The sequence below is a fragment of the Patagioenas fasciata genome, chromosome 5 (genome assembly GCF_037038585.1).
Source record: "Patagioenas fasciata isolate bPatFas1 chromosome 5, bPatFas1.hap1, whole genome shotgun sequence".
Lineage (NCBI taxonomy): Eukaryota > Metazoa > Chordata > Aves > Columbiformes > Columbidae > Patagioenas > Patagioenas fasciata.
Window position 1 is genome coordinate 31,501,562 of NC_092524.1, and position 24,054 is coordinate 31,525,615.

A 24,054-nucleotide genomic window follows, 5' to 3' on the forward strand; every position below is an offset into this window, starting at 1 on the left:
TCTGATGGACCAGCCTGGGGTCTTAGTGCTCTTCTCGTTGCACCCTTGGTCTCTTGACAGATGTGTCCTCAACCCATTTTGTCAGGTTTAGTGTTCTCTAAAGACTAGCAAAACTTGGAATATATGCTATGTCTTTGTTCCTCTGGCCGAGGTCAGTCACTCCAGAGATGCAAAGATGGCAGCTTCCTAAGGAGACCACTGCCAAGGCCACCAATAAACAAGAGGCAGGGACACTATGATATACTGTTAATGGGAAGGGAGAGATAAATCTGAATACTCCCAGAACTTTTCCCCATAAAACCTTTAGACTTTATGACCAAGAAAAACCATGGGTTAGATTTGCCTCCAGATTATACTTCAGCTGCTGGCAAGGTGATTGCATAGGGGTGCCATTAGATGGCACAAAGCGTCCCAGGTACAATTGGAGGTAGTTTGGTAAGTGTTGTATAGGCTGTCATAGTTATGGGTCACATCCTGGGAGGTGACATTGTCCCAGAGACAGCAGCAGTGACTGCCGGCACGCATCCTGCCACCTTTGCTACAGGTGTGCTTTTGGTCGTATTTGTAAGCATAGTGTGAAAATGCTTTCCATCACAGTGAGACGCAGAGGGCTACTTTTTTCTAGAAAAATCTAGGAAAACAAAAAGGTTAATTGTTCCCAAAAAAACCCAGAACCTACACAATTGCCCAGATTAACAAAAAAATCTCTGCAAGAGGGGAGGGATTGGTTCTGTTTCTGTACTTCTTTTGAGGTCTTCTGTCTCAGTACAGGTTGAGATTATGTTCGGAGTTAACGTGGGTGATGGGAATTGGTAGGAAAGCATAAGTACTTGCAACAATTACCTTTCAGGGTTATTTTTAAAGTTTATATGAGTAGACACATGTCCATTTTTTTCAAAAATTATTTAAGATTTCTCATGTACTTGAGTGGTATATATTTGCTTTGGTATGTTTGATTACTTTGGTGAGTATTTGGTGATCAATATTTGTAGAAGCTGTTTTGTTGCGTGACATGACTACTGCTAATAACTCCAGTATTTTTGCTTTATTGCATGTACATGTTTTTAAAATAAACAGGCAACTTTTGATAAATCATCTCCTTTGTTCTCTAAGTGCCTGACTGTTATTTGAGAGGGTGGAGGAGAAGTGGGGCAAATTTTTTAAAGTCTAAAATAAACAACCGCCCCCTTTCTTTCCACCCACTGCTTCCTCCAGCATTGTATACCTCCTTGCACTTCTGTACTTTGTGGCTGAACTCGTCTCACTGAGATCCAGCAAGTTGTGGAAATGTCCCTCTTGGGGATGTTGATCCTCCTGTGATCTTTTTCCACTGGCTCATTCTTTTAAATCTTGCAGGGTGTCTGTTGTCCCTCTGGAGTTGCATTAGCTTTATGGTTGGCTGCAGAAACAATTTGTCATAGGAACAGCAAATGGTATGAGGAGATTTCCTTTGGGCTGTCCTTGTTTCTTGGACTGCCGCAGCAGCTTTGCTTTCGTCAGGTCTCTTCTTGTAGCTCCCATTACAGCCCTGCCACTGCATTCTGTACTTGAGTCGCTGTTCTGTTGCTGGATCTGCACTTCTCTAAAACTTCCTGTGTCTGAGAAGATCCAGGTCTGTCCTGGGACATGCACTGTTAGATGGTCTTTCTACAGCTCTGTCTTCGTACAGATAATTTGTTTTCATGCAAAGTAATTTAGAAAACAGGCATTTCCCAATTACAGTATGAATTTTTCAAAAAGTGGGGAAGAAGAGAGGATGGGGAAACTAAGTATTAGGATCACTATGACTTCTGAGGAGCGAAGTCAAATGTGTTACTAGAGAAGTGTACTTTGGAGTTTATTTTCTTGGTACAAGGAACACAGATTTTCATATGTGTGGAGCAGAGCACCCATTTCTAAGGATGAAGGATTGTTTTATCAGTCAAATGCAAACTGTGGTGCACACATGTGTAAGACAGTATTGACAAACACAGGTTTTGGTGTGAGAGCTTTTTTAGTGTTTGTGATCTGGAGTTAAGTTCAGAACATCTACAACAACTGTGAGGCTGCTTTGCCTCCTGGGCTTTAAATACTAAACTGTGCTTTCTTTCCCAAAGTTTTCTGGTTTATACGTAAATGAAGCATGATATAAACACATGTTTATAAGGAGGCTGGATATAAGGTTTGTAGAGCTGGGGATGGCTGCAGGTCTGGTTTGGTTTGTGCTCAATGCTGTCTGAAAGCTAGTGCAGAAGTGGGGGGTCTCCATTCCCACCACAGCTCATTCCTGCCCTTTCTCTTGATTTGGCTTAGCAACTGTGTGACTGCTGTGCTCAGCGTTCTGGAAGGGCTCACTGCTCTGGTGGCACCTTCATTATTTATTTGGTGTGTTTTGTTTTCTGATCACAGCTGATCTGAGTCATTGCATGGGTGTGTGATTGCTACATCAGATGCAAGGAGAGAAGTGGGAACACATGTGTGAGGTTGGAGCAGCAAAAAGAAATTGCTTCTTGCAGCAACAGCCTCCAGTTAAGACAAAAGTCTGAGCGCTGTGAATCTCCACCCAGAGCATGGGGAGGCTTTAGTTGTATCTCTGCTGGTGGCTTTCTTGTGTGAGGCTTGAACAACACTGTTTCACTGCTGCATAGAGCTTTTTGTCTGCATAGTGAGGAATCCTTGTTACCCTGTGGTAATTTTGTGTTGTCAAGAAGAGTAAGATTGTGAACCTTTGGATCAGCCTAAAACCAGCTACAATGGGGTAGAAGGAGATGAGACCTGCAGAGTAGTTGAAGAGACTAAAATTGACTGTGGGCACACGGACAAGATGTCAGAGAACAGATCATGGGTACCTGTACAGGATGATGTGTGTGCATAGGGGGAGGAGGACAGGAACTTTGTGAACTGTAACTCAGGTGATAAGACTAGAGGGTTAACAGTAGCACTGAAAAATAGGGAATGCTCATGGGATTGGGAAGCAGGATAGGGCCAAGATCATACTGGGGCAGTGGAGAAAAGAATATGTGTACATGAAGCAAACTCACTCCTAAGGCATCCCTCTGGTTTTGTCTGTCTTCTGTTGTTGTTAAATTCTTGTGAAATCTTCTGTCAAAGGGTCCAATTAGATCTTAGATCTGGTCTGCTGTATAGGGTAACAGTCGGCTCTGTCCACTAGCTCACCTGGCAGACGTTTGTAGTGGATGTGCAAGTCTCAAAATTTACTTGTGTTGTAAAACCCCTGTTTTTCAAACATCAGTGAAGTTGCACATGTACAGATGAAATGAATCAGTTGCAGATTTCTACCTTGGATACTCGCAGATGGTATCCTTAGGCACTTGTCCTTCTTCATTTGTTTTTTAGGGAGCCTTATGAGGCCTCTGTTCAGTACTGTGCCATACATCATGCAACATTTGGTACCCAGCTGTACATAATGCAAATTCCTCTTTTGTGAGTTTTTCTCTTGAGATCTAACTCAGGGCTCTGGTGGCTGCTGTGTTGAGATGCTGAACACTCATAGCTTAAGTAAAACCTCTGGGAGCTGTAGTTGCTATGTGAAGTGCCACATATGAGTATGTATTATAGAAAGTATGAATTTCAGTCTGTCTCAAGGCACATGCTCAAATTAGTAATGTGGAGCACAGAGACTTTGAGGTAAAGCATTATTTCTATATGCAAATCCAGGACAGTATATGTTCAAAAATGTGTTTAAAACTTCTTGGTGCTTGTAAAGCTCAAACGCTACAGTGATTGTCTCTGTGGAAGACTTAAGTGTCCTAAGACATTAAAACCTGTTTTGGTACAGAAAGTGTAGGGTAAAAACTGAGAACTGGAGAGACCCCAGAGGCAGGGCATGTTGTGCTGTGTGCTGCTTGGAAGTTAGAGCTGTCAGTGGAAGGAGATTGTAATGGGAGAAAGAGTAAATACTTCTGTACACATGTAAGGAAATCTTGTAAAAGATGAATCTAGGTCCATGAATGAATAGTGGTCAGCTGGGTTTGAGTTTTCTAACTCTTGTTTTATTTCATCTAGTTTTTAACTGACCTGATTATACTGATCCAGCTGATTATCAGGGAATATATGACAGTGCTTGTGCCTTCTGCACTATGGACAAAATTGATTTTCTCTCTAAACCAACTTATTCCAGCTTTACAAAGGCATTCAGCTTCATCAAAATAAAGCTTTCTGGTAAAGGTGAAGCTTACAAGCTCTGTCAGTATCAGAGTGCAAAGCAAAATATAGAAGAAAAGTAAAAGATAAAAAATCTTTCTCCTGTTCTTAGCTTCTCATTAACAAAGCATTTGTTTATTTTTCTGCTGGTCTCTTCTTCCTCATTTCTATCTTGCTATGTATAAAAAAATCCATTATAGTTATTGAGAAGGATGTGAATCAACACATCTATAAATAAGAACATGCTTCAAGTAGCTGTCCTGCTGTCAGCTCAGAAATAAGTTGGTTGTGGGTTGTTTTTTTGTTGTTGTGGTGCTTTGTTGGTTTGGGTTTTTTTTTTCCTTCCCTTAGGTCACATCCTTTTTTCCATTATTTTCTTATATGACTCATTTTGAAGTGGAAGTTGGCTGTTGTAGCCAGTCGTAGCTGTGTTCAGTGGGAATTTTAGATAGTATACTTGAGTGCATGGTCCTTTGCACTTGGGACACGAACCTGTCCATTTACAATTCAGTGCAGTTTTGTTTTACTGAGGAGTATGTTTTGAGGACTGCAACAAAAGTTTGGATTATGTGGTAAAAATCAGGCAGTGCAACTAGACAACACTGGTGGCTCACAAGTCTATGACGTGGATCTGTACTCCACAAAGCATTGCCAGTCTACCAGTGCTCCACTCTACTTCCTTGTAAATGTAATTTAAAACAGCAACTCTTAATTAGAAATAAAATCCTAACAAAGGATTTGGTAAATGCACTTTGAAAGCATTTAATCACCACAGTCCTGTTTTTTTGGTTTTTTCCCCTCTCACTATTGAGATACCTGGCTGCAGATCTTCAAATGCTACTTCATGTCTTATAAGCAAAGCATGTCTTATAAGCAAAAGTATGTGTTATATAGCTCTGATTTGTGGTTTGTTAAAGTAAACACAAATTTCTGGGGTTTACAAATTTATCATTCACCTTTCTGTGTCTTCATATTTTAAATGGATTTTTTTTGTGTGTTCTGTTTCCAGAGAGAGTGCAGAAGGAGGAAGAGTAATTGTAGAAGTTGATGACAAAGTGGCAAAAGTCAGAAATATAAAGGTATGCTTTTTGTCTTCTTTCTCATATGAAAATCCTGATGCTTTTCTACGTTTGCTTGGCTATTAGATCATTCTAATAGAAATATTAAGGGAGAAGTTTAAGCCAACACAGCTCTAGAATGATTGCAGCAAAAGTATGGGGAGGATTGTTTTGGTTTCGGGTTGGTTTGTGGGGTTTTGTTGTTTGGCGTGGGTTTTGTTGTTGGTTTTTTGTTTTGGTTTGGTTTTTTTGTGGTTTGTGTTTTGGGTTGGGGTTTTTTGTGGTGGTGTTTTTTTGTTGTTTTTGTTTTTTACAGAGGATGTAACATGTAGCTGTGTTTTCTGTATTTTATATTTGTCAGAGCTTTTGCAATCTGGCTGCATGCCATTATTCAAAGCTGTTAGTAAATTGTTTAGGATTTTGTGCTTATCTTACTGTCACTAAAAACTGGATTATTTCTTTCTCTGCCTCTCCTCTCATATTTGCACTTGGAGTGCAACTGACTTGCGTGAAATGGAACAAAATGTGTTCAGCTACACTTCAGGTCTTGGTAAGAGACCAAGAGCTATAAGAATAAACTGAATGTAGCTGTCGTCCTCTGTGAGAGCTCTGGACTCGACGTGCATGGGAACCAGCCCTCTGGTTTAGACTCTTGAACTACTTAAAGCTGCCACGGTCCTTCACTAAATTAACAGAATGGGAGCAAAGCAATTCTGTGTTGTCAAACATGTTTCTGCTCGAAAGGCAAATAAATGAACCATGAGATGACTGTGGGGATCCTAGAAGATGAATGCATTTTGTATTTCTTGTCTCCTTTTTCTTTACATCTGCAAGCAACCCAGTTATTCTAGACTGCTGGTTCAAGAGTAATATGTTTGATTTCAAAGAGAAACCGTGGCAAAAATTGAATGAAAGGATTTGAACTATTTACCTTTTTCTGTTATAATTATTTTTGTATTGACTACAGGTGCTTGTTTTGGAGAAAGAAGATGGAAAAATATTAGTGGTATGAGAGGCCTCATGGGTGCTTGCTTTCTGTATATTTCCTTTTCCAAGGCTGTATTTGCAGTCTGAGACTCTCACTACTTTCTGAAGTAACTTTCCCCAGTTCTTTGTATGTGTGACAAAGCTTTCAAAGACACACTTTTCCTGCAGGCATGATGCTCTCTGTCGCTGGTGCCTGCCCTCGAGGGGCTTTGGGCCACACAACGGGGCTGTGAGGATTTGGGGCTCCGAGGCCGCCCCCCAACTGGGGGAGACATCCCTTGGCAGGTGAAGGCCTCAGTCATGCAGATGCATAACTGGGTCCAGCTGAGCTTTGTTAGACCTAGAGGGGTTTTTTATTTTATTTGTTTAAAGGAGCTGTGAGCTGCCTTGACACACTGGGGAACCCACAGCAGTGTGGGGAACAGCCATAGCAGGCCAAGAAGGGTTATTTGAAGATGCGAGGGCTGGCTTGTGGATGTTTTCTTTCTTGAGGTTTCATAATTGGTAAGTTTTGTACAGGGAGTGAGTTTGCTTTATACATAAACTAAATTTAGACAGCCTTTGATGAATCTAAGTAAGCGTAGAAATTATTATACACTAATTTTCACGTTGTTGTGTCTGGGGTAGATGAGCTTTGTAGTTCAAAACAAACCCTTTCTCACCAGAAGGGTCATCACTTCTGCAATCAGGGGCTGCTTTTCCTGAGGTGGAGGGGTAGTTTTTAAAATTTTTTTGTGTTTTTACGCATTGCAGTAGGAAGGCTGTCTTCTGCTTATTGCTGCAGAAAAACCTAAGTAAATAAAAAGTAATTGCGTAAAATCTCTGAACCACAACATGTTGAAAGTGTCATTATAGAAGATGATAAATAGGCTTGTTAAGATGTCAATTCTGACTAATGGAAACCTGAGTTGTATTTAATTCAGTGTGACAATTTGAGAATCAAGAAGGGTTTAAAATACATGAAACCCATTCAAAGATAATTTAAAATTATTTCTGTCATCTCTCACTTCGCTCTTTCTTGGTTTAAAGCAAAACAAAACAAAACCTCCACAAACCTGTCAGATGAGCCTGTAAATTAATTTTCCCTGTAAACCTCACAGCTGGTAGCAGAGTTCAGTGCTTACAAGGCCTTTCACCCAGTAACCTGGCAGACAACACTGTCACCCCTGGAGTTTGAGGCCATTAGTGAAGCTGTTTGTTTAGCTACCAAATTCTAACAAACCTTTTTCTGCTTATGTTATTGCAAATGCCAAGGTTACAATAAAGTTAGGTCAAAATTACATGTGAATTGTGTTAATTCTGTGTTATATTTGGACTCATTACTCTCCTTAAGTGTAACAACAATGTATAATTCTTTGTTCATAAGCTTAACTTTATTACTAGTCACTTGAGCAAGATTGTACAGAAAGACTTACACATACGATTCCCTCAACTTCAGCCGCCATTTCTGACTTTTATGCTAGAAAGGCTTCACTGTTGTTACTACTAACCTGAAAAGGTTAGGTTTGTAGTGGGCAGTCCCAATACAGAAGCATTAGCTTGCATCCATGACAAAGCAAGGGGGAAATGGGGGAAGAGACCTGCATTTTCAGCTGTGCAGTGAGAAAACTGGTTTTGTTTTTTCACTTGGGGCCTCATTTCTGTGGTGTGGTTCTCAGTGAAACAGAAGAATGGCAGAGAAATATCAAAAGGGTTATAGAGCTTAACTGCCAATATGTATATGATGTGAAGATTGACTAAATTATATTTATTGTTAGCACCCTGGAAAACCTTAGCTGTAGTAAATGAAACCCTCAGCAAAAATGCTTCAGCAGGTCTGTCATGGATGTCTCCACCTCAGTCTGAGCATGAAAGAAAACTGAAGAGAGGATAAACTATATGCCATTTGTTTTTCACAATAAAGATCCTAGATAAACTTCCTGTTAGTTTTAAAATGCTTACTTTTTGGTCAGCTTCAAAGTGAATTGGTCTTTCTCCTTTTCCTTCTGTTGTCAGGTTGACAGTAGGCTTGATAGCACTTGGGACTCGAGAGAAAAGACCGTGGCCTTCAGCTTTGATTATTGCTACTGGTCAGTTGATCCTGAAGATCCAAAGTATGCATCTCAGGAAATGGTAAGTGATGCTGGTCTTCATGTCTCTGTGCCTATCTTGTTTTGTCCTTTCTAATCACACCTACAGGAGGAGATGGAGATGTAGGATACATGAAATTTTCTTTTCTACCTCCATATTTTCTTATTTTGTTTGTTCTGCCACAGTACTCAGTCCTTTTGTCTTAAACAGGCTCAGTAGGACTGCAGTGTCCTTGTTTGTCAACTAATGCAAGCTTTCATTACATATGTTAACTTTGGTAGCGATAATTAATTTTGATGATCTGAGGACTCTGGCTTAAGAATGAGATTTTTTTTTTCGGAGGGGGGGATGGATCAGATTCTAGAGGGAGAAAGCTCTGAAGTCAAAGGAAGAGTGTTGAGGTGATTCTGCTGAGAGGATCAGAAGTGAAGAAATCACATCTTCAAATAATAGTAGTAAATTTTACTTATACTGTATTGTTCTGAGTACTTTTCCTTGATAAAGCATCAGAAATCTCTTATAACTAATGGAGACTCCTCCTAGCTTGAAAATCCAATGTTTGATTGATAAAGAGAGAAGGTTGAAGGAATCAGTATTAAAACAGGATATGCTTACAAATTTTGATTAATAAACAAAGAATTATTAGATCTACTAGAAATACATACAATGCACAGCAAAGCTATCCAAAGATTTCTCTATGCATGCAGACAGACGGTCACATGTGTCAGCATTAAAACAAGTTTTTATGGCTATTTTGTCATCAGAATTGTATCATTTCACTTTTGTCTGTTGTCAGTACAATTGTTCCTAAAATTTCAAGCTGTGTAGTTGTGCTGTTTTTCACAGAAAGTATCACTTAAGACTGAGGGAGTCCTGTGAACTTTGTATTTCTGGTAGTGATGAGCACAGGTTTGTTTTACTTTTGGTAGTAAATATTTGAAAAATTATCAAATTTGGCAATTGCCAGAATTATAGGTGGAATTATTGACTCTGCTCTATTTCCTTCTTGGTGCAGTAGTGTGGAAGAGGTTTTGGAAACTTGGGAAGTGTATTTAGTGTTTAAAAAAGGAAATTGTCTTTCTTAAGTAGTTGGCACTAGATAAACTTCCATTTTAGGGATTACAAATAACAAATCTTTAAGTATTGAATTGTTGGTGTCCCTCCTGCCTCCCTCCTTACAGTGTCGTACTTTCTTATTTTGATTTTTTTTCTTTGTGAGTTTCTCTCATAATGCACTTAGAAACATGCTTCTTAGAACTGTTGACAGCACAGTTGGCTTTCTATTATAGCTGAAATGGTTTAGCAGATTAAATGTTGATAAATACAGTCTGCCAAGTCAGCTTTATCTCTACTCAGTATGAAAAATTATCAGAACTGCCAAATGGAAAATATAAATATTGGCTACAAAGTGTAAATTTTTGTACTTGTTGTTATTAAATACAAGTGCAATTGAAAAAGAATGTAAAATGCAATATAAACAGTGCGGCTTCCTTGCTGGGGCTGAGTAGGTGTTTCAGACACTGCTGAGAGCCTTGTGTTATCATACAATACAGTTTTATCCAGTAAAAACACTGAGGGGTAAACATGAACTCCCTGGCCATAGAAAATGAAGTAATGGGCCATAGTTTCCTTACTCATGCTTAATGGTGGCTGAAAGGACATCCAGTGCTGCTTCATGTAACCATTGGCTTACTGAGCCTTAGACAGCTGTCTTTCATGAGCTAAGAAATGTTTAAAGATGGACTGGTGCTTTGAAAGGCCTAGAGCATAAGTGAATTTCTTAAGCTTTTTACCTTTCTTGGTGGTTGTAGAATCAGTAAACTGACTTTAAATGTCCTTGAGGGCTGCTGGGATACTGCAATCTTGCCATGCTTTTGTGTTTGTCTGCCCCCTTCTACTGTATGAATGAAGTTTATTGTACTAATTCTATGTTTTGAATCATTATTTCAGTGCTGAGCTTGAAGCTTCTAAGCTTCCTTACAGCAATGATGATATCGGCGGCCAGAGGAGGCTCAGTAGCTCTGTCATCCAGTAAAAGCTTTCTTTCATGAGCTGACCTTGGATTACTTTTTCATGAAGATGTCCTGCCAACTGTTATCACACGTGATTGGTGTATTGGTTGAGGATGAAAAGGAGATTAAAGTATCTGCCTTCAGGTTCATTTTTATAGCATGCTGTCTTTTTTGTCCTCTGGATGGATGCATAAAAATGAGGTCCTAACAGTTTTTTCTGTTGTTAAGGATTTTGTGACAATAAAACAATAGTGGGAGGGCTGCAAGTCATGGTGTTTAGATAAAAATACGATTTTAAAGGTACAAATCTCTGCCGTGTTGCTGCAGAATTAGTTTAGTCTCACAGAGGTAGAATGCTTAGTATCTGGACCTGGGCTTTACCATTCGCATACAGTGAAATAGTTTCACCATATCTCCCTGCATTCTTGTATTAAGGTTGTTTTTGAGAGGTGAATTTTGCACTACACAAAACCTTCTTTAGTAAAGGGGGACATTTTGTGTAAAAGCATCTATTGCTTCCTTCTCCCCCGCCTTCTTCCTCCACAGATGTCTTCAGGAAGCTGTGTGTAGTCCAGGATTGTTTTCCAAAGACAATGTTGGAAATCCATCAGTCTTTGGCCATTATGTAACTGTGGGATTATCTTTTAATAGATGTTAATGGCATATTTCCATTTTGCAGTAAAAATACGGTAATAATCATATTTGTAATGATATTTAGGTTTATAATTTTTCTTATTCCACTGTTTGAATATGCTCGTTAATATGTAGGTGCTTTGAGACCTCCGTAGTTGTCCTGCAGACAAACATATAAATTTAAACTAATTTAAATTTTCATCTGACACAGAACAGTCTGTTTCAATCTTTTGCAATTTCCTTGTAAGACTTAAAATAGCTCTTAATGAATCTTTCCTCAAGTCTGTTTCAGCTTCACCAAGGGAAGGAATATTTTTAAAACATTTACAAAACTTAAGTAAATGCCCATTTAAATCCTACTGACAAAAATATTTCAGCTTGCTCTAGTGCAAGCTGAATTAAACAAAATCTTAAGGGTATTCTGCACAAGAGGATCTTTAAGGCTACAGGAACACATGCAAGCATTAAGTATTCTTGTAGCTGGTTGTTACAGCTTCAGTCCTCGGCTTCCTCCACAGCCATCCTACCCATCCGGTTATTGTGCACTCACAGAAGCCACGGTGGGCAGACTGACCCACAGGATGTACAAGCAGGTGTTCACACCCAGCAGTTGCCATACATAGCTGATGTGTAGCATTATGGTCCTTTTGATAAGAGGAATACACCCCATGACTAATAGACTTTCAGTGGTAGAGAGAGTGAAATCCAGGAAAGTGTTTAAGTGCTGAATTTACACTGGTTTCAGTGAGATTTTATATGACTTCTGGATATGAAAAGTAGTTGGGCAAAGGGGCAGATGGTTTTCTTACCTCCCTGTCAGAGTGCAGCTGAAAAGCAAATAGAAGAAGAAATAGGTATGTTTCTTCTATTATACAAGATTTTCAATATGGCACTAGGTTTTTTGTTTGTTTGGTTGGTTGGTTTTTTGTTTGTTTTGAGGAGTTTGTTTTACATGTTAATTGAAAAAGTTTAGAAAAGTTACACAACAGTATTGTTTGAAAGCATGATATTGCAACATGCTTTTCAACCCTTCAGCAAACTAAGTCATAGTACTTGCTCCTTTTTTTATTTTTTTAATAAAAATGTAGTCATGCTTCTAAAGAAGTTTAACTAAGAGACCTTTCCCTTTTAAGCTGAGTTTGTGACACTTCCATGCCTCCATACATTTCCTGTGGGGTTCAAGTTCTTAATTGTCTTGTGAATTCCCAAGACAAATTCAAAATCTATTATCTGGCATATGCGCTTAATTCTAAAAATTATAACATAAGAAAGCTCTAATTTCAATATATCGAAAAAACCTTCAATTTGTTTTCTGTCTCTCTCTTCCCCTCCCCACCCGCCTTGTTTTGCTGTAAAAGGAGGGCGAAAGAGGAGGAGGCAGTGACTGTGGGTGTAAATGGCATTTTTGCATGAAATATTTGAAAAGCAGTAAGCATTCCATGCGCAACATTTTTTTTTTTCTCCAACCCAGAGTGAGACAGAAGTGAAAAGGAGAGCGTACTATAAGAAAGAGGGGTTTTGTGCAATGATTGGATCAGTATATAGTGGATTATGATGGAGGGAGAGAATTCACCATAAGTGCATGCTATATATCTTCTGCCAGCAACACAGCTGCTGTGTTCAGTTTGTGATCGAATAAGGTCATTCTTTCTGCTTAGACCAAGATTTCTTTGCAGAAAACTCCTCTGGGAATTACTACAATCTTCAAAGCAGGCTTTATTGGAAGGTAAAGAATCAAGTTGACTTTCAGTTTACCATGTAAAACATTAAACACATTGTATTAGAGGAGACAAAAATTAGTTTTAAATAACTGAGGCATTCAGTTAATTGATAGAAATAACTGTATAATCATATACATTCATATGTAATTATAATCTAATGCAGATACATTTCAAATATAAAGCCTAAACAAGAGTACACAAGAAAGGATTAAGCTGAATATTGCTAACAAGTCAAGGGGAATTAAAAAACTGTTTCACAAACAATGAAATGAAATGAAATAATGAAATGTTTTCTGGCTGTTCAATCTGCTACTGCTCATACACACTCATTCTGTTTCCCTGACAGGCACTGACTCTTGATACACAGAACATATTCTTTACAACAGGCAGGCACTAGACTGGCTAAATAGTAAAGAAAGGATGTGCAAGTGCATTTAGCAACTTAGAAGAGAATAACAAGTTCTTTGGGTTGCCAGTTGTACATGTTGCAGTAAACCTGCACATTTGCAATCTGCACTGCTTCTATAAACCTTGTGATTTTTGCATGCCCTACAAGTAAAAACAAAAACTTGGTACTGGTAACCTGCAAACTTTCTGAAATAACTTGACAGCATATGGTTATTTGGAAGGATGATTTGTTTCTTTTTTTTTAATTAACTTCTGGCGACCGAGGTGTACTTAAAATCTGTTACGCAGGTAACCTGTATGCAGATGTTGATTTTTCTTTCCTGCTTGCAGATGAACATTCACAGTTTGAATTCCTCTGTGTAATCACCCCACAGTCTTTCCTCCATGCTCATGAAGTAGTGATTTTTTTTTTTTCTTCTTTTAATCTAAAAGGAGTACCATTCCCTACTCTTTCTGCTTTGCAGACGGGTTCCCTTGTTCATCTGCAAGTATTTCCACAGCATGGCTGGAAGCAGAAGGTCATATTAATGGTGCTTCCAAGGAGCAGATTGATCCGAGATGAGTTTTTAACCTGGAGTGGTTTTTCTCCAGGTTTAGCCATGTATTTTATGAATAACTTCAGCTAGACTGGTCTTTTGGGAACTGAAATGACTGAAAAAATGGTCTGAACTTCAACTAAGTCTCAAAGATCATATTGGTCTGTGAGTTCTGTAGTCACTGAATGGAAGGATGCTGATAGACTTTTACTGGGAGACTGGACCAGGTTTGGGGGATTTATTTTTGGGGTTTGAGTTTGTTGTTTTGTTTTGGCAGGCAGCTGGCTTGTGAAAGATTTTGTTGGGCAGGACTGTGGTAGCATTGAATATGAGATATGTTTATTGTAGCGGCTGTGATCAAGTTCAACACAGCCATTTTGTTTATTTCTGAAAATGTGCCATGTTTCTGACATGTTGCAGTCATGAGCTTGGACTTGCATGCATAAGTAGCTAAAGCCTGAAAAACCTAAATAATATGCATGTGTTCTGTATGATTGTTTATTAAAGTGGTATGAACACCAATTGTTCCTTTATATTATAGCAAAAAAACAGCCCTTGCTTTTTTTATAGATCTGTGCTTGCTTTCTTGCTTTTTTTATCTTCACTGGTAGCTAACTTTTCTATTTTTCTGTTAGCTAAGATGAAATGCCTCAGAGAGATGTGTGTGTGGCCTTGAACACAAACTGAATGAATCATCCTTTAGGCTGGATCTGAGCACCTGCATGTTGACTCCCAATTCTGGTTTGTTTTTAATCAACAAAATGTCTGCCCTTGAGAGCTCATGTAAAAAGCAAAATTAACGTCTCTGTTCAGTTGTGGCTTTTCTGCTGAAGTAGATTCTGTTGGCAGTGCTGCTCAAGTGTATAAGAAAGAGTGAAGATGAACAAAATTAATTCAGTCTGGAAACATTTAGTGTAGCCTCAGCACATCAAAATTCTGAGTGTCAGTTTAGGGTTCCTTACCCCTATATGTACACACTATTATGGGTAGGTTTTCGCTCTTCGTAACTTCAGCGTTACAATCTCAGGACATTCTCAGCTGAAGCAGGGGAGATGATGTTCTGTATCTCAGATTGGCACATATATTTTGAAGTATGTCGTACCAGACTTTATCACTGTCCCCTGAAATAGTTGGTTAATAAGTTTTGGAATGGACCGTTTGAATCCATCCTTGCTGGAAAGGTTGTATTCCTAAGATGCTGAATGACAATTAAAGTTTTTCTGGACTTTTTATTTTGTGTCAGGAAGGACTGATTTGTTATCAAATCAGTTAACTATAAGATAGGCCTCTGTTACTGCAAGTGTTTTCCATTCTGAATTTTCAGACATCCCTCTCCTGCACACATATACATCTTTAGGAGTGTATACAGGGAATGTATCATCACTACTGTGTGCCTTTACAGCATTGTTGGCAGATCGTCTTATGAAAAAAAGTCAGTCTCTATAGAGTATGTGCCTCATCCCATGTGTCAGACCTACATATAAAACATCACTTCTGAAAAATGAATCTAAGGAACTGAGAGCATCCAGCCCAAAATTAATTATATTGGCCTACCTTATTTTCTTTATACTTTTTATACTTTTTAAAAAATTTTACCATTATTTTGTAGACAGAAGTGAGTAGCTTTAGATCAGTGAGTAAGGAAAGCGTTCTCTAGTTAGCATTGGAGAAGCAGAGATAGAAAATTGAAGGGAGTTATTTATTCGATTTAAAGTAGGCATACTTTCAGGGAGATTACGTTTGTACTTCATATGTGGTTTTGAAAAAGAATGGTCCACCTCTCCAGGATTTTGTTTCATTTGGAATAGGACTAAAGAGAAGAGGAGCTCAAATTACTGATGAGAGACTGGTTTATACCTTTTGTTTTGGTAGTTTCAGTTTTCCAAGACCATAAATGTTTTGCCAGATTTGCCCAGATCTGTTAATTTTAGTAAAATATCTTTCAAAGTATGTTTAATTTGATCTTCAGCAAAGCAACACCCAGGAAACAACTGATTGTTTTGAAAGAGAACAGACTAGAAGGAGACATGTCTTATCTTGTGTTAGGTTTTGCCGAGTGTGTTCTGTTATGATAGCAGAAAATGAATTTGAGTAACTGCTCATAGGCTTAGGAATGGATAAACTTTTTTTTTTTTTGGCTAGAACAAAAATGCTGAAAAGTTCATGGGTAGTACTTTTTGTTATCTTCATCATGGGAGAATGAGGTTTCCTGATCAATTTTAAATGCCAAAAATCTCTTAGAGCAGTGATTCCCAGTCTTTTGAAGCAAACCCTGTTGGAGCTGTCTATACCTTCACAGTAAAGACCACAATAATAATTTTGCCACATACCCTGTAAGTGTCACCTGAGCTAGAAAAAACATGGTTTTGATTAGGAGTGAATTTCTCATAGCTTCTTTGAAGTAGGAGAAAAAGGTGGAATCATGTTACAGACCTAGAGAGAGAACTGATACAGATTTCTTATGAGTTTTTCCTCATATTCCAGCACTTCTAAATTTCTATCAAATGAAAGGGTTTTATGGAGATAGTTAGCATTTTAAAGCCAAAAATTATCTCACTTCTGCAACAACTGGGAAATGTCCTAGTCCACAATCTGAGGCTGCTACTTGTTCCTTTTTAACAGCTAACACTGTTATATCTTCTAGTTGTTTTTAGTATGTCTTATAACTCTAAACCAAGAAATTGACACTGAATTTTCAGTTCATGTTCAGAAAATGAACAATCTTCTTGATTCCCATATATGGAGAATGAGATAACTTAAAGCCTGGGCTTAAATAGCTTTTGATATTCTTAATTTAACAGCTTTTGATATTCTTAACTTAAACACAGTTTCAGCAGAAACTCGAAAGAGCTGTCGATGCCTTAAAGATACATTTAGTCTGAAAACAAGGATTTCAGAGGATTGTAGAAGTTTTCTTCCAGCTCCTCACATTGTCCTTCTTTATGTTATTTCCATGTGTTTGACTCTGCCTGGTACAGCACAGTGCTTTTATTGTCTCGCATCCTACTGCATGTCATTTGCATAAATTTATTGCTTATTACAGTATATGGAATGTAATATTTTCTATTCCATTTATTATGAATGTAAGTAGCTTTCTACAGCTGAATGTCATTGGCATGTTGGGTTGAAAGAGAGGACAAAAGAGATTAGTAGGGCTTTTTTTGCTCCTCATTTTTTTCAACCTGGAGTTGATGCTTTTTTTTCTTTGTGGCACACTGGCAAACTCTGTCTGTACAAGCAAATAAAATGTCCCCATTTAATGCCAGGGAATATTCTCTGAGCACTGTAGCTTGGTTGTCTATGCTACTGAATTGTTAAGAGTTGTTCCTGGTGCTGTTTGGACTGGAATGGCTGGTACCTCTCCTACCAGTTTCTAGGCATGGTTCAGGAACTGGCAGAAACCGTGGCCGTTTCTGAGTGGTAGTTTGTATGTGGCCACCCTGCTTTGGAGGCTCAGAGCGCTTCGTAGGCTGAACATAGTCTGGTCTGTGCTGTGTTAAATTGCTGGTGCTGCAGCTCTAATTGTGTGGTCCTGTCAGAGGTGCCTATAGCACCATTTTGGAAGTGAGACTGAAGTACTTTTGGAAGTGACTTGAAGGGATCACTTGGAAAAGGGAGAATGTTCTATTCACACGTATGGCCCTGGCTCTATCTTTCCAGCTTCAGGGAGTGGGGTGGTGGGGTGGTTTGGATTCACCTTTTATGCTGGTGTTTTAAGTGACTACATCTTTGTGGGGTAGAAGAAAGCCTGGAGTGAGTAACCAGCAGTGGACCTAAAGTTCGGATGGGAGCTGGCTGAAGAGTTCTGCTCCCAACAGAGGGATTAGGAGTGGAGAGTTAATTACAGGGGCTGAAATTTGTTGCACACAGTTTAGCACCTTTGTTTTAATGGCTGTGCTTCATACTAAGCATCAAGAACTTTTTTTTTTTTTTTTTTTTTTTAATATGCTGTTCACAAGAAGACTAGCGGCACACATTCTGTAATGTTCTGGGGGCTGAGACAGTTGGGAAGGAAACTGGAGGCCCTCTTACTGCTGAACTCTGTATAAATCCTTTTTCCATGTCTGTAGGCCAGCCTGTGAGAGTCCCTGCACCTTTTTTTTTTTAAAGGTGGATTTACCATTAGGGCTGGTCCTGCTCAGCATGCCTTCTGCGCTGTGCTGTTTTGTACTTTCGTTCACTGATCCAGGCACCTGGTGTGTGGTGGATCCTTCATCACATCCCAGAACATGAGGACATGTTCTTTAGCATGTCTATGCAAGGTAAGAGGTCCCTAAAAATTTCTAGTGCTTTCTCCAGTCTTTCTGTATTGCTCTATTCTTCTGATTATTGTCTTTAGTACTGTTACTTATACTGAAGTATTTCTCAGACTGTGTCGTTTTTGCCTCGAGAAAACGGGGATAGGAAGTGGGAGGAGAAATAAATCAAAAATAGGATGTAATTAACACATTTGAGGTAGCAAATGGCTTCTATTTAAAATAAAAATGTTTGTTTAGGAAACATTAATAAGAATTAAAAGGCTATGCAGGGCATAGAGACAATTTGTCACTTGAAGGAAAGAGAATATTCTGTAGCTCCTTTTTTGTTCTTCTGAGACCTACCTGTTAGAAAATGTTACATATACTCACTCTGCAAGGTAAGTCCTTGCAACCATTTCCATTATGGGCACAGCTTGCAGGTGATCTACATAACCTTCTTTGAGAACACAGAAAATGCTGGAGTAGTTCTGTGTAGAATTGACCCCTCCCCCCATTTTTCATTCCAAAAGGAATGAGTTGGAAGTTGCTTGTAACACAAAAAAGTATTCTTACTATCAAAAGATTTTTGCACATCATAAATTTATTACAGTCAGCAGTGTAAGCACTGATAGTTTTATCTACAAGGCATCAGCAAAATACACTTCCAATTTGCAATGCAGTTAGCAGCTGTATGATGTTTGTAATGAGGCAACATGAGGTGTACACCTTTATTTTGCGAAATAAGCCATGCAGGGGGTGGAGGATGCTTTCAGTAGAATTGGCTGAAATATTTTCATGTCAAGTGTTTTGTTGTTGGGTTTAAAATGGTATAAACTTGGTTAACACTTGTGGCATACAAAAAATTACCTATGCTACACTTCCTAAACAGCACTCCAATAGCTATGCAGTTCATGTATCTTGCTTAAAAAAATAGGTTTTGTGGGCTTAAGAGTGGGAAGACCTGTATTATTGATTTACTAGAATTGTGTATGCAATATACTCAAAATGAAGATGGCAATTAGTGAGAAAGGAAGCATCTTGAAGTAATGAACTTAGTGTCATTTAAAATAATGGCATGAAATAATGTTATCTAAAAATATTTTGCCATAATCTTAACTATTTTTATTGTTGTTGTTACGTACCTTAGAATAAAAGCATGCTTGACAGAAGATAATTTCTAAAAATTAAGAAAAGGATCCAGGAAGGGAAATTATTTGATAATGGAAATCTGGAGGAAACCATGATATACATAGAATAATATTAAAAAAAAAAAAAAAGGCTTTAAAAATGTTTTTCAAGTCAGGCTTTGACTTCTTAAAAATACTTCTAAAAAATGAAGTGTTAGAAGTGAAATGCTCTAATTTGTGGAGAGCACTGTGCTACTTTGACCTGTTTGTGCAGCTTTGATCAAAGCTGGCAGCAATTGTTTAAACCAAAGAATTTGCAGATGCTGGTGCCTTTTTCTTTTCTTTTGAGAAGATCAGACTATACAGATGTTGAATGTAAGAAACACCCTATGTTTCTGCTGTAAGTCATTACACTGGAAAGAGAGATGCCTGAATTCCCTTGGAGTTGGATGGTTGTCTGAAACAGCACAGTTGTCTGCAAATCACCCAGCAACTTTGACATGTGGTTATTATATTTGATACTCTTTTGAAACAGAAACAATATTGTCTAATAACTGACTTTCTGGTTAGGTCAATGGTGCAACTGTTCTCTATCTAAAATGGAAAATAGTGGAAGTAGAAACATAGATTATTAGGTTGTCATATTCCAGTACACCCTCAGGTTGTGTGTGTGAACCTGTCTTTTTCCGAAGCAGTTTATTGTAGTAAAACAGAGTTGTCTTAAAAAAGAGGTAAGGGACGTGTATTTAAAATGTATTAATTTAACATATATTCAATATAATAAACTTATTTTAGGACAGAATTGGCAATGTAAGTTGCAAACTATAAGTGATGAAATGTATACCTCATCATAAAGTATTGGAAAGTTTATGCAAAAGGCTGGATAGTTACATTTCAATCCTTTTAAAATCACTTATTTTGAACCTCCAGTTCTCTGCCCATTGCTTGCTCATTTCTTTAACATTTTAATGTGCTGCACTGCATGACATTTTAAACTGTAAAGAAATAAAATTTAATATATCTTCAACTTGGAAAAACTTCAAATGCTGATGGAATTTCTTCCTGCTGTCTCATTTTAAAAGGAGAAAAACAAAAAACCCAACAACAAGGAAAAAAGAACAAACTACCACTTCGCCATGTCATGTATTTTATTAGTCATGAGTAAAATTATGCTGTTTTTCTTAGACAATCAAATGATCAGTTTTGTTCATCTGAATGTTTGGGGCTTTTTTAAATTTTTTTTGTTTGTCCCAGAAGGCGTGTTGTCCGAGAGGGAAACTCCAGTATTATCTTCACAGGAAATGTCATAATATTATGAAGAAGCTTTTTTGGAAGTTTGCCAAAGGGTCTTTATTCATCTTCGTTTATTACTGGACTTGTAATGACACAGAAATAAGTGACCTTAATTGGAACATAGGAATTCCCTGGTTCTGATGCCTCTGATCTTTAGCAGATCCATTTTTCTTCTAGAAAATGTGTGGTGTTATTTTTTGCATTATGGAGGTATTGAGATGGTTGATTTCTTACATATTTTACAACTACTCTTTAGATATTTTACAGGTGCTGTGAACCAGCTTGCTTTTTGCTTTCTGTCTACTTTAGCAACGTATAGTATGAAGCACTGAGGTATCTTCCTGGTTTTCCTTGCCTGGTTTTGAGGTTGATGTGGTGTGAAGCAAGTAGGGAAGAGCAGGATGGCATGAAGAAGTATTTATGTCCAGCCTAAGTATCTTCTGTCACTAGGGGAGATAAAATAGAAGAAACTGATAGTCCCTACAGCCTTTTTAACGTCACATTTCTAATTAGGTGAACTGTGACTGTTCATCGCACCTTTGACTGCTGATGTGCTGCCCCATAGTGCTTGTAAGCTGGAAACGAGAAGAGGCTGCTGACAGGGCAAAACAGCAGAATTAACAATTTACTCAACCACTAGTCCTGGCAAACTTTATTGTTAATATAATGTTGAGAATGAGATGCCAAGAGCTCTCTCCCTCTGAACTCATATGTGACCTTAAATTACCTCCTGTTGTTTGGATTCTTCCAGAAACTACCAAGACTGTATAAATTTAGAAAGGGTGTTTTTTTCCCCTGAGGATCTTGTACACCTCGAAACCATTTTTTTGTGTGTGTGTTTGGTTGGTTTCTTCTTTTTTTTTTTAATATGAGACATACTGTAGGCAGCATTCTTATGCAATAAGAAAACCCCATGAAACTTTAATGCTGCGAGAATCTTTGAAAAGCTGAACAAAAGTCAAGAAACTTTCCTCAGTCTTCTCAATAAACATTGAAGCGATCTCTGAATTCATACAAATGTGCAGATATTTTTCCTTTGCATCCTTTTCACGGAAGTCAGGTGCACAGTTGGTACACTGAGCAGCTGGGTGGGTGTTTCAAGACCTAGCTGTAGAAATAGTCCCATTGGTGAGACAGCCGTTGCACCGGAATGAGACAAGGTGGTGAGCTTCTCCTTTCTTTGCCTAACTACTGCTGGTGGCTGCATGCAAAATATAGATTCTTTAATCCCAGCCTTGGCAGGTTGGACTACATTTATTTCTACACTTAAAGGGAAACAAGTTATTGCAACAAATCTGGAGCCCCCTTTTACATATGCTGCTAATAATACAATTGAGTATGAAGTGGAAAATGTTACAGTCATTGTTTTTTATTTGATTTTTAATGTTCTGAGCTCAGACCATGAAAAATCAGTTTAAAAATGAAACTATGTTCAAGAAACTTTACTTGCTGCATTCTTGTGCTTTTTCAAGTCTTTTAACGCTTAAAGGGTTTCTTTTTTTTATGTGTCAGTTTTCAGTGGAACTCTTAAAATCAGTACTTTTGGGATTTTGGTTTTTCAAGAAGATTTGGCTTTTTATTAGCTTATAGTATTTATATAGATGAAACTTAAGACACACTTCATTGAAACAGTTGCTGTATATCTTTCCAACAGCTCTCATAATTTTAATTGTCGAAAACTGGGATCTGAGATGCAGTTGAGTCCAGGCACTGGTGAATTCCATGAGCACTTGCAAGGTTCACCCAGATCAAACAATGTCAAATAGAGGAAATTTACTTTAAGCAGCACAAAGTGAAGTCTGTCAGTTTTGGGTACTGTTGAAATGCAGTTGTTGCTGGTAGTTCTACAAATAGAATCTGCATTGTAGAATTTCTGCTGGTATTTTAAAGGAATCATTTGTATAAATCAGTAATTTCAATGTCTTGTCACCTCTTGCATAATTTTTACTTCCTTCTGGCAATGCTATCTCTTGTATGAAGGTGGAGAAATGATCTTATTGCTAGGAAAGTATATTTTATATGCTTAAGAATAGTTTTCCTGTGTAGTAATTTTAAGAGATAATGATTAATAGCAGAAGTATCAACTTGAATTAGCTGATACATATAAAGAGAATACCCATTTCCAGCTGAAGGGAAAAAAGCAGAAATATAATCTTGATAATGGCATTGTGCTGTTGTCTGAGACAATTGTTAGCCCTTACTGAATTACTGAAAAATTTGGATCACTACGTTTTCCTGCCAGCCTCTTATAATAAAGTCACAGAAGAATTTTTTCCATCTCTGTCTTCTCACAGAATTGATGGGCAGTTATTTTCAGAGACACAGCTGAGAATTGATATTTGTCCCTGCTGCCTTGAACAATAAAACTTACTAATTTTATGTTGTTGTTCTTTCCTTTCACATGGAATCACAGACATCCGCTAATGACCTGGGATCCTAGCCAAGTGCTAGCAGTGGTGGGAGAAAATGCAGGATATTTATAACTTCATTATAATCCCTTATTTATTCCTTGCACTTTTCATTGCAGGAGAGATATAATTCAGTATTAAACAAACAAAAAAAATCCAACCAAAACACAAACCACAACCAAAACGTAACAACTCTCTCAGTATTTATTTTGCTCATTTTAAGAGGATATCAGTAAAATCGCCCTGCTTTCTTTGTTGTTGATTTGTTTTGCTTTTTTCTTTTGGTAGACATTCAGGCACAGAAAATGATGGTATCACAACATTTAAAGTGACAAATTACATTATTTTCTGGCATGAAGTAATATCTGGGCCAGGGGAGTGGGGTGTGTAAAACGTGTTCTGGTCGTGGCAGATTAAAACAGTGTATGACTGTAGGGAACATTGTGCTGCTTCTTCCAGCTGTGACATTACCCTTTGCTAGACCTTTAGAAAAGCTGAAGTTTTTAATTTTCCCTGTGGTTCCATTCTTGCATGGTCTGCCCCAGAATTCACTCAGGGAAAAAATCTTCCTTTGCTCTATTGCTGGCACTAGCGTAAGTCAGCGTTGTTACTGTTCTGCTGGTGAAGATGCACAGCACAGAAATTAAATCTGTTCCTCTGGCATCCAGACCAGCAAACAAACACCCACATGGATTGAGCAGCACTCAAACCTGCAATGCCAGGTTCCTAGAACAGAGAAACAAAACCATTTAGTTGCTCATATGGTTTGTAGAAATCATGTGGCAGATTGTGCGTCCCTAGCTATTTATTTCCCCGGGGGTGTTTGCTGAAGTTATTGTCTAGTTTTAAAGAGCTGTATAATACAGTGATGCTATAGAGTAGTCTTTCATTGCCTTCTGCAGAAGTCATTCACTCTTTTGCAGGAGGTGGGCATAATCAGAAAATCACTGTATTTTTTGAGCATGTCTAAGGTTTTGGTATGTAATTTTTTCTTAACATGTTTGACTTCCTGACCCCCTCTCCCCCCACTGTCTGTTATTGCAATTGTACCATGGCAGAAGTTCTGATACCAAGGGAAGAATTGCTCAGAATCAGACAAGGAGTGTTCTTTAGCTAGTAAGCAAGCAGGATGTGTTTCTGAAGCCCAGGCAGGAGATCCAGAATTATACAACTGCTCAGAATTTTCCTTTGATGTGCATGAGATGTGCATCCAAGTAACTACATCTGTAAGGACGATTTTACATACATTGAATGAAGTTCTTTGAAAAACAGAGCACCTGTGCCAATTCTGTTCTACAGAATTTCTGTGCAGAAAGAGGATTCAAGTCTGAAGTTGGACTTCTGCCAGGTCATCCACAGGTTTAGATCAGAAAAAGAAACATCTCCCCCATGCAAATAGTCATTTTCCTGCAGTTCCTCT

General features: G+C 38.2%; 1 protein-coding gene across 2 annotated transcripts in view; it reads left to right on the forward strand.

Moving 5' to 3' along the window:
• STARD9 (StAR related lipid transfer domain containing 9) overlaps positions 1–24,054 on the forward strand; it is a 109,878-nt gene that overhangs the window by 10,431 nt on the left and 75,393 nt on the right. For both annotated transcript variants that reach the window (XM_065838068.2, XM_065838069.2), the window contains exons 2-3: positions 5,153–5,222; positions 8,184–8,300. In XM_065838068.2, coding sequence (XP_065694140.1) covers positions 5,153–5,222; positions 8,184–8,300 — 187 coding nt within the window. The remainder of the gene's footprint in view (positions 1–5,152; positions 5,223–8,183; positions 8,301–24,054) is intronic.